Here is a 10,019-nt window from a genome sequence, read left to right as displayed (position 1 = left end):
TGAACTTGGTCGACTCGACCCACTGCCAAAGCAGCTTACTAAATGTGGTGAGAGGAAACCCCACAGTAAAAACCCAGCAACAACTTGGGGCTCTCTGATTAACTACGTCACAGCGCCGAGTCATGCGAAAACCTGTCGTCGACGTCGTCGTCGTCGTTTGGGGCGTTTCGGGCTCGTTTCGGGTCGCTGTCGTTGCTGGCGGGTCTCTACACGGCAGCTGCTGCTGGGGGTATTTAAGCGCGGGCTCCACAACCTGAAGCATGCATTGATTCGCTATCATTCGCTCCAAAAAGACTTGTGGTGTTTTAATATATCTCAAGTAGTTTGCTGACTCTGTTTTGTTGTAATACAAATTAGCTGATTGAAGAAGATTACTCATATCATCGCCAATACCGAGATCAGGATCTTAACGTTCGAAATCGAAAAGTTTTCAAGTCAGAAAGTTTCGAAATCGCGAAAGTGTGATACGAGAAAGAAAGTTCTTCAGCTAAATTCTAGACGCAAGCAAGTCAGTTCCAAAGGAGCAGCCAGTCAGTTCTCAGTTCCAATAAGCAGTGAAAGTGTTTACTTTGAAAAAAACCTTTTCGAGTGCTTATTGCAAATCAAACAAAATCGAAAAAAAAAACAAAATAACAAAAACACACAAATAAACAAATAGTATTCACAAGTGTTTGGCAACACTTTGCATAAATTTTTGTTAATACAACCAACTAATTAAAAACACAAAGAAAATCAAACAAAATGATGGCCGTTGCAGCTGCCCAAAAGAATCGCGAAATGTTCGCCATTAAGAAATCCTACAGTATTGAGGTGAGTATCATATGATCGATCCGATGATCATAAAAATATTGAAATATTGAGAGATGGGGAAATTATGTGAATATGTTTTCTTTTTTTTTTTTTTTTTTTGTTTTGTTTTTGTTTACATTGGTCTACGTGACCAAAAAAGGTGGTCAAGATACATTTATAAAAAAGATTCATTTAGTCAGTTTTCAAATGATGCCTTTCAAATGTTTTCAACATTTCTCGGTTGTTATTGTCATTCGGTTTGTTTTTTTGCAAGAACCGCCGCTTTCGGAATTTCCTCCACCCACCTCCAAAAAAAAAAACTGAAAATCGAACCGAAATGTTCGATGCCAACCCAACGACAACATAAATATATCGCGTATGAGAGCAAACTTGTCAACTTTAAGTTATTATTTAACAAACAAGTGAAAGTGGTTATGGGGGGCCCTTGCACTTATCCATCCGCCAGCATCAACGGCGGCAGACAGACACTCTTCATTGTTGACGGACGGTGGCGAGCCTCTCTCCGTCGCCGCCCTGTCCCTGCCTGTCCCTGGCACAGTCGCCACTGCTTCGCGCAATGAAAAATATGAAATCAATAAAGAAATGATTCAATATCTTTGACCATCTTTCATCAGCCAAAAAAACACACACAGACACACACACACACACACCGAAGAGCCGCAAAAGGGCCAGTGAAAACTGCAATCCGTTAAAATGCCGTGTTGCATTTCTTTCTCTAGTTCCAAGTCATGTTAATGCTTTTGTTTTTCTTCTTCTTCTATCAGAATTTCATTGATACCAAATTGTTTGTTATTTATTATTGTTAAAAAATTAACATTTAAATACATAAATAAATTGATTGACAAATGGACTGAGAGATGATGTTGAACGAAAGAAGAAAATGAAAAGATTTCATAGAGTTCATAGAGATTTCTCTATTTCTTTTCTTCTTTGTGTGTGTGTGTGTGTGTGTGTGTGTGTGTTGTATAAGCTCTAAAGTATTACGCAAGTGGGCGTGGCATATGTTAAAGAAAATTAAACATATTAAATCAGAAAGCCAGACAAAGAGTTTAATAATTGATATCAAAGAAAGAGTGTCAGACAAAAGCTAAATATGTTGAATGGTAAGAAAGAGAGCGACAGAGAGCAAGCTAGAGAGATAGATAGAGAGAGATAGAGAATGAGAAAGGTCAAGGCTATAAAACTAATTTCCGTTTGCATATCCTGTATTTTGTCATTTGCAGAATGGTTATCCATCCCGTCGTCGCAGCTTGGTCGATGATGCTCGCTTTGAGACTCTGGTGACCAAACAGACCAAACAAAGTGTCCTGGAGGAGGCACGCAACAAGGCAAATGGTAAGCATCTTTGCCACACATCAAGAATTCAAAAAACACATGTGAAAGATGGGAAAATCTTGAAAAGAAGTCCTGCATTTCTCTTTTTTTTTGTTTTTGAGTTTATGTTTCTTTATTTTTGATTTATTTTTTCTAACCCTTTTGTTTTTGTTGTTATTGTTGTCCTGGAAACTATATATAGATGCTTCCCTTGAGGAATGCATTCTACAGGCTAAGGGCGAGCACGTTCCCAACTGTGAGCAAAATGTCGAATTTAAGGACGAACAAGCCAATTTGGAGTTGCCAATGGAGAATGAATATGTTCAAGGTGCTTATAACTCCCACACGACTTTTTAGCCTTATGATTTCTGATTTGATTTTTATTTATATTATTATTATTTCCTTCTTTTTATATTCATTTCATTTCATTTCGTTCCGTTGATGCTCAGAATCTGAGCCAGAAACACAATCAGAGACAGAGCAAACGCAGGAAATGCAGGGCGAGGGCGGTTATGTGGCCATGAATGGTAAGTAGGCGTGGCAAGCCCACTTAAGTAGTACTTAACTTCTAAGAAAGAACGGGAGCAACAGAGAGAGCGAAAAGGCGACGAAGAGCTTTCGCCATGCGACATTTGATTTAAGTGCTTAATATGATAAAGTGCCAGAGCACTCAACGACAATAGATGGGTGGGAGAGGAGGAGGAGGAAGAACAAGACGGAAAGGGATGTGCCATGCCGCAAGGAAATGTGGCATTTCCCTTTTTCATTTTTCACGCTTGGCAACCCAAGTTGCCCCCTCAACCCCGTTCTCTGACTGCTGCTTATCGTTTACGTGACCCTAAGCCGATTGCTGATTGCTTCTACAATATTTCTTCTGCTCTTTATTCTTGTTGCAGATTATGGCCTAACTGAGGATGAGATCCTATTGGCCAATGCTGCCTCTGAATCCGCCGAGGCCGAGGCGGCCATGCAGAGTGCCGCTTTGGTGGTCCGCCTTAAGGAGGGCATCTCGTCGCTGGGACGCATTCTTAAGGCTATTGAGACCTTCCATGGCTCCGTTCAGCATGTTGAGTCGCGTCAATCTCGTGTCGAGGGTGTTGATCACGATGTCCTCATTAAGCTAGACATGACCCGTGGCAATCTATTGCAATTGATTCGCTCGCTGCGCCAATCGGGCTCATTCAGCAGCATGAATCTGCTTGCCGAGAACAACATTAGTGTCAAGGCACCATGGTTCCCCAAGCATGCCTCCGAGCTGGATAACTGCAACCATTTGATGACCAAATATGAGCCCGATTTGGACATGAACCATCCCGGATTCGCCGACAAGGTCTATCGCCAGCGTCGCAAGGAAATTGCTGAAATTGCTTTCGCCTACAAGTACGGTGATCCAATTCCATACATCAGCTACACCGATGTTGAGGTCAAGACCTGGCGCTCTGTCTTCAAGACCGTCCAAGATCTGGCCCCCAAGCATGCCTGCGCCGAGTATCGTGCCGCATTCCAGAAGCTCCAGGACGAGCAAATCTTTGTGGATCATCGTCTGCCCCAATTGCAGGAAATGTCTGACTTTTTGCGCAAAAACACTGGCTTCTCGCTGCGTCCTGCCGCCGGTCTGCTAACAGCTCGCGACTTCCTGGCCTCGCTCGCATTCCGCATCTTCCAGAGCACACAGTATGTGCGTCATGTCAACTCGCCTTATCACACTCCCGAACCGTAAGTGTTGAAACAAAAAACAAAAAACAAAAATTCAAAAGCAGAAAAGCTTTTTGTGCCCCATGAACCTAGCTTCACTCGCTTCCCTAATTGCATTTGAAGCTGCAAAAAGGAAAGAGATGCGGATGCTGGTCGGGCCTTGATGTAGTTACAATGGGGGGAGAACAAAGTTCAAGCAGGAAAATTGCTTTGAGCTCATTTGCCACGTTAATTGCTTTATATGCTAACAATGGACCGATTTTTTGCCTTCTTTTCCTCTATTTTGCAGCGATTCCATTCATGAACTGCTGGGACACATGCCTTTGCTGGCCGACCCCAGCTTTGCCCAGTTCTCCCAGGAAATTGGCCTGGCCTCGTTGGGTGCTTCGGATGAAGAAATTGAGAAATTGTCTACGGTAAGTTAATTAATAGTTAAATTACTATTCACCCACCACTTCCTCTATCCACTACTCCCCTACTCTGGAGTGTCTAACTTTTGCCTTTTTCACATTTTCTCTTCATTATCGAATTCCAGGTCTACTGGTTCACCGTTGAGTTCGGTCTCTGCAAGGAGCATGGCCAGATCAAGGCCTACGGTGCTGGTCTCTTGAGCTCATATGGCGAACTCTTGCATGCCATTAGCGACAAGTGTGAGCATCGCGCCTTCGAGCCAGCCTCCACTGCCGTGCAACCCTATCAGGATCAGGAATACCAACCAATCTACTACGTGGCCGAGAGCTTCGAGGATGCCAAGGACAAGTTCCGTCGCTGGGTCAGCACCATGTCCCGTCCATTTGAGGTCCGCTTCAATCCCCATACCGAGCGAGTTGAGGTTCTCGACTCTGTGGACAAATTGGAGACTTTGGTCCATCAAATGAATACAGAGATTTTGCATCTTACCAATGCTATACAAAAGCTTCGACGCCCCTTCTAAAGTGATGGAGCAACCAACCAACCAACCAACCAACGAGAAGGTATATTGAATCAGAGATAGAGAGAGAGAGAGAGAGAGAGGAAAGAGGAATAAGGTGCAACGGTCTCATTTCGATAGAAATTTATCATATTAAATTGACATACCGCCCCACATACATACATTACATAAAATTCATAATCCTAAACAAAATCCGCACACATTAAGTCCTCGAAATATCCCTATTATTGTATTATTACATGTATTATTATTTTTTATATATATATCATTTCTTTTATTTTTTTTTTTTTTCTGTTATTCAACCTTTTTCAACCCCTCCCCCGCCCCCCACATTCTCTTACCTACCCACCACCCCCCTCCATTAACTATTATTGGACCAAATTTAGTTAGAATTTTAAGTGATGATGATGATAAAGCAAACAGTCGAAGTAAAAAAAATGTAAAGCAAAAGTTAAGTGCTGGCAAAAATAATGTGAAAAAAACCGCTTATATACTCTGCCACAGATTGTTTTTTTTTTTTTTTTTTTTTTTTTTTGATAAATATTATTATTGTATTTGTATTCTTGAATTTTTTTTTCTAAATATTTACATTCGCACACATTTACATGTACACCAAACACTCACATAAACACACACATACTCAACAAAAAAAAAAAAAACAAAAAGGAAACGCACGGCACATCACATAAAGCTCTCAAGATTTTCTTCTACCATTGTCCAATAACTGTAAACGACAATTGAACTATTATTATTATTATTATTATTATTATTATTATTACCTATTGTCTATTATTATCTATTATTAGTATTGTATTGTATAGGTATGTAGAGTTTAAATTTTGATTATTTGTGTTTAAGTTTTGTGTATTAAATAAAATTATGAAATGCAATTGAACAAAAATCAAAAAAAAAAAAAAAAAAAAAAAAATTCTTACATTTTATTTGATTTTTTTAGGTTTTTTTTCCATTTTCATTTTCTTTTTTTTTTTATGAAACTTCTCTACACTACAAGTCTGATTGCGTTTAGGGAAAATAATTTCAGCTTAAAAACAAAATTATCTATATCTAGATTTACACACTAAATACATATATATATATTTTCGAAAACTTTTAAAGAAATCAAAATTTTACACACTTTTTTTTTTTAAATCAATGGATTAAACAACTTAAACTTAAAGCCAAGTCGATCTAGATCTGAGAGAGAGATTATACGAGCTTCAAAAATTTAGATCAAATGCATATGCGCTTGTAAGAGTGAGCAAGATGGAATGCTATAAACTAACAAGAATCGTTCATACAAACATTTGGACCTATAAAAGTATAATATGTATTTGTTTGTTTAACAGAAGTCGCAAGAAGACGACTTACTTAATATATATACTATACTGATAAATGAATATCCTGATTGAAACCGCTTGGACCATATAAACAACAATGAGAAAATCGAATAGTTTTTGTCTTATCAATAATTGTTGGCTTAAAGAAATTGAATTATCAAAATTATCTATTTATACAAAGCCAACACAATCAAATAAATACAAATATATAAATAAACATATGGACTATCTATGAAATATTGTGTAAAATTCAATTATATTCTTGTTGTTGTTCCATATTAAACAAATGTTAAACACTTTGATCTTACATATACTTGTGAACAGCATAATGATTCATACTTATATCTCTATAAATATACATATACTAAACGATCTATGTATTCATGTATGTATGTGTGTGTGTATATCTTATTGTTAATCATTAAGGCAATGCAGTTGGTTCCCCCTTTTGATCCGAGGTTATATCATTATTTTACTTTTCGTGTTCGTTGGAGTTCATGTTAAATGTTGCCTGCAAGAGAAACAACAACAACAACAGCAGCAACAACAACAATAATTATTATAACCATAACATTAACATTAACAATAACAATCACAACAATGTCGTTAACGACGATTTAAGAACTTGCAAATAATCACAGATGCATAAAATGTGAATGAATATTTAGAACAGCATAAAAAAAATGTTTGTGTCTAAATCTTATATATATATAGTATATAGTATATGACTTTTTTTCTGCAATAAATATATATTCAATATCGTTACAACACTCAACAAATTGGACATTGGACATTATTGGGTGTGTGAAACGATGTGGGAGATCCTTTGGCCCTGATTAAATACACGAGAAACGACTGGGAATTTGAAAGTTTTTATATTTTATCTAAATTTTTGTTGTTGCTTTTGTATTTTATGTCTATTCTATGGCAATTAGTATTTTGCTTTTTTTTAATTAGTAAGCTGGTTTAATTAGATTTAATTATATGGTAGCTGCCACAGTAATTAGATTCATAGAATCTGAAATAGAATTTGAAATTTCGGTTTAACTACCAGCAGAGATTTTAGTTTCAATATTAAGATGATTTTGATTAATAATATTTCGTTTGTGGATTTGATTGAATATTAAATGCGACAACTGATATACCTGACCTACCTCATTCAGCATATTCAATAATAATGATACCCTGCATCCAAAGTATCAAAACGTCCATTAAAGTCGCCCAAGTGTATGTAACCGAGTCGAGTCTATATAGCCATGTCTGTTCGTGTGAATATCTAGATCACGGAGACGGATTCTCTGTAGACTTGTGACTATGGACAGGTATTAGCTCTTGGCAATAAGTGTTAAATGAGATATTTCCAATCAGACCAAAGAAAACATTGAACTTGATTGTTTCTTAAGGCGATTATTTCCAAAAGTTTTAGTATACTTGCAGGTGGTCGGTCAAGGATAGCAAACTATAAACTATATTGAGGACTAGAGCGCTTTTGAAGAGAGATGGCAGGAAGAGCGAATCGGAATCGGAAGGAGCTTCTGTCAAGCGAGGTTTAGTTCTCTTATTTGGTGCATGGTATAGTGAAGTCGGCGAGACGACTTGGTTCATTCTATATTTACATATATGTAGACATTGTACACCTGAACGGATTTATCATATGCCAATCTAATACAAGTTCGAGAGCTAAGTAACTATGTTGTGATATAATAATTGTCTGACCGTGCACAGTGGGCAATTTTGCAAAATTCATATTCATTTTTGATATATTTTTGTCATTAGTTTTAACTATGGTTGGAAAAAAAGCAAATCTTTTTAACAATTTTATAAAGTTTATAATCCGAATAAGTCAGAGAAGTGCGTCCCACAAGCAAGCCATATTAACATATGATACGATTAATATAAAATTATCTTCTGTGGTGATAAAAGAGCAACTTTTCTGACCCTTGAAAGCTATATACATACTTAAGGATATTCTATGACTAAGCTAAGATCAATGATTCTATGAAATGATGGAACTCAAAAGGAAGAATTGACCACTGTGCGGCGACGATTGTGTGAAAATCGAGAATGTGTTAATTGTTCTCCAGCTCCAGCTCCAGCTGATCGGATGTAGGCGATATCAAAAGTTGGATCCGACTCGTGGGAACGCCTACTTATATTGCAGCTCAATTAAAATGAAATTAATATCAAAAACGCTCGGCAATATCAAATGCATATGCATTCAAATTTGCATCTAAATGCGAATCGTGAATTCCCTTTTCATCACAAGTCTTTTTAAATAAACAGTTAATTGATTTACTTCTATTGCCCAATTAATAATTATTATTTTGATTCGATTCCCATGTGGAATTTTGATGATAATTCTTTATTCTTTTTCATGAATTTTTAAATGATTTAGTTTGTTATTAACTTTTAAAGTTCTTCTTAGTCAAATGTCTTGCTTTAGTAAGTAGACCCATAGAATTGACAAGTATGTATGTATGTATGTATGTATTACATAAGTCAGTCTATCCTCAGTATAGAAACAATGTGTTCTTAACGAAGTTCAATAACAGCTGAGCTGAGGGGCTGGGCCAGAACATTTATCACATTTGCCGACACCGGCTTCAGCTCCGGTTTATATTTTGTCTTTTGGTCAATTGTTTGAATGATTTGGGTCAGGTCATTACTTGCCGCAGGCAACTTACTTTAGATGTATTTAGAGCCGGAACTGGAGCTGGAGCCAGAGTCAGAGTTGGAGCCATCAAGCAAAAATTCTTTTGATGGCTCACTAGTTTGTCAAGGCCATTGAGCATATGGGTTAGGGTTGCAGGAAATGCTCTGGGTTAAGCAGTGGTTCCAAGTCAAGTTTGTTGAACTGCTAGCAACTAATTGCCGGAAGCCCGAACCAATGCACTTTGCAATTAAACACTTTTCATTAATTGTTTTCTCGGCTCTTGTTTTTTTTCCCTTTTTGCACCATGTACACTATCCATATACACACACACACACGCACAGTAAACGAAAAAAAAAAAAAATATACAGCCGAGACATAAGCGAAACACGTTTCATTTTACAGCCGCCGCAGCATTTGAAATTTGGCTAATTAAAATAGAAATATAAAATAAAAGCCAAGGTTAGGCTTGAAGTTTTTGTTTTGGCGTTGGCTTTGACAGTAGCCAAAGAGAATTAACTAGAACATGTCTACTACATACTAGTATAAGGCCATTTGGTATTTGGCTTTGGTCTAATCGAATAGTCAAAGTCAATGACTTACAGCTGGTTGGCTTGCATGGCCAATTGGTTGCCGCTGCCGTTGCCGTTGCCATTTTTGTGCCAATTAATTGCAATTTAAACTTGTGTCTTGAACTTTTCATATTGAATAGAAATAGCAATTTGCTTAGCCACTCGGGCTAGGTGAGAATATAAGTACATACATATATACACAAATGTTTTATATATATATATAATATCTATACCGTTAGCCAGTTCAGTCCAATCTATACTAGATATTGAATGAAATTGCAGTCCGTCTACTTGACTTTAGAGTCTTTGGATCTTGGGGGCTGGAGCTGCGCACCTGTTACAAAATTCTAATTTTAATGATTGCGAATGCGATTATAATATGCAATCACTTAAACACTAATTAGAGCACAAACTGGTTAAGCTTTAATGGGATTGGTGGCTAGCGTTTGGTTAACAAGGGTGCTAGGGGTTGACAGAAGCCATTTACATCAACAGCTGATCTCATGAATATGCAAGAAATCTCCACAGATACTGTAACTACCAGTCGGAAATCAGAAGTTCAGAAAGTACATTATATATTTCAATTAGATTTTTGTCTATTTCTATTCTTCTATTTAAGATGGAATCTGCAGTGGCAAGCTTTGCTTTGTTCTCTTTTTGGAATTCCCAACTACTTTTAGCCTTGAAGATATGATATGGCCATTACAACT

General features: G+C 37.3%; 1 protein-coding gene across 1 annotated transcript; it reads left to right on the top strand.

The window, feature by feature from the left end:
- Nucleotides 1-277: 277 nt before the first annotated feature.
- On the top strand, nucleotides 278-4,966 carry ple (tyrosine hydroxylase ple). The gene is made up of 7 exons (XM_068287210.1): nucleotides 278-810; nucleotides 2,034-2,145; nucleotides 2,327-2,452; nucleotides 2,574-2,651; nucleotides 3,021-3,840; nucleotides 4,109-4,235; nucleotides 4,355-4,966. Exons 1-7 carry the CDS (start codon nucleotides 742-744, stop codon nucleotides 4,751-4,753), a joined length of 1,731 nt encoding a protein of 576 aa, XP_068143311.1. The 5' UTR covers nucleotides 278-741; the 3' UTR covers nucleotides 4,754-4,966.
- Nucleotides 4,967-10,019: the final 5,053 nt, after the last annotated feature.

The sequence above is a fragment of the Drosophila tropicalis genome, unplaced genomic scaffold (assembly GCF_018151085.1).
Source record: "Drosophila tropicalis isolate 14030-0801.00 unplaced genomic scaffold, ASM1815108v1 contig_115, whole genome shotgun sequence".
NCBI classification, from domain to species: domain Eukaryota; kingdom Metazoa; phylum Arthropoda; class Insecta; order Diptera; family Drosophilidae; genus Drosophila; species Drosophila tropicalis.
The sequence above is the reverse complement of the archived record's forward strand: the minus strand, read 5'-3'. Positions and strand labels throughout refer to the sequence as shown.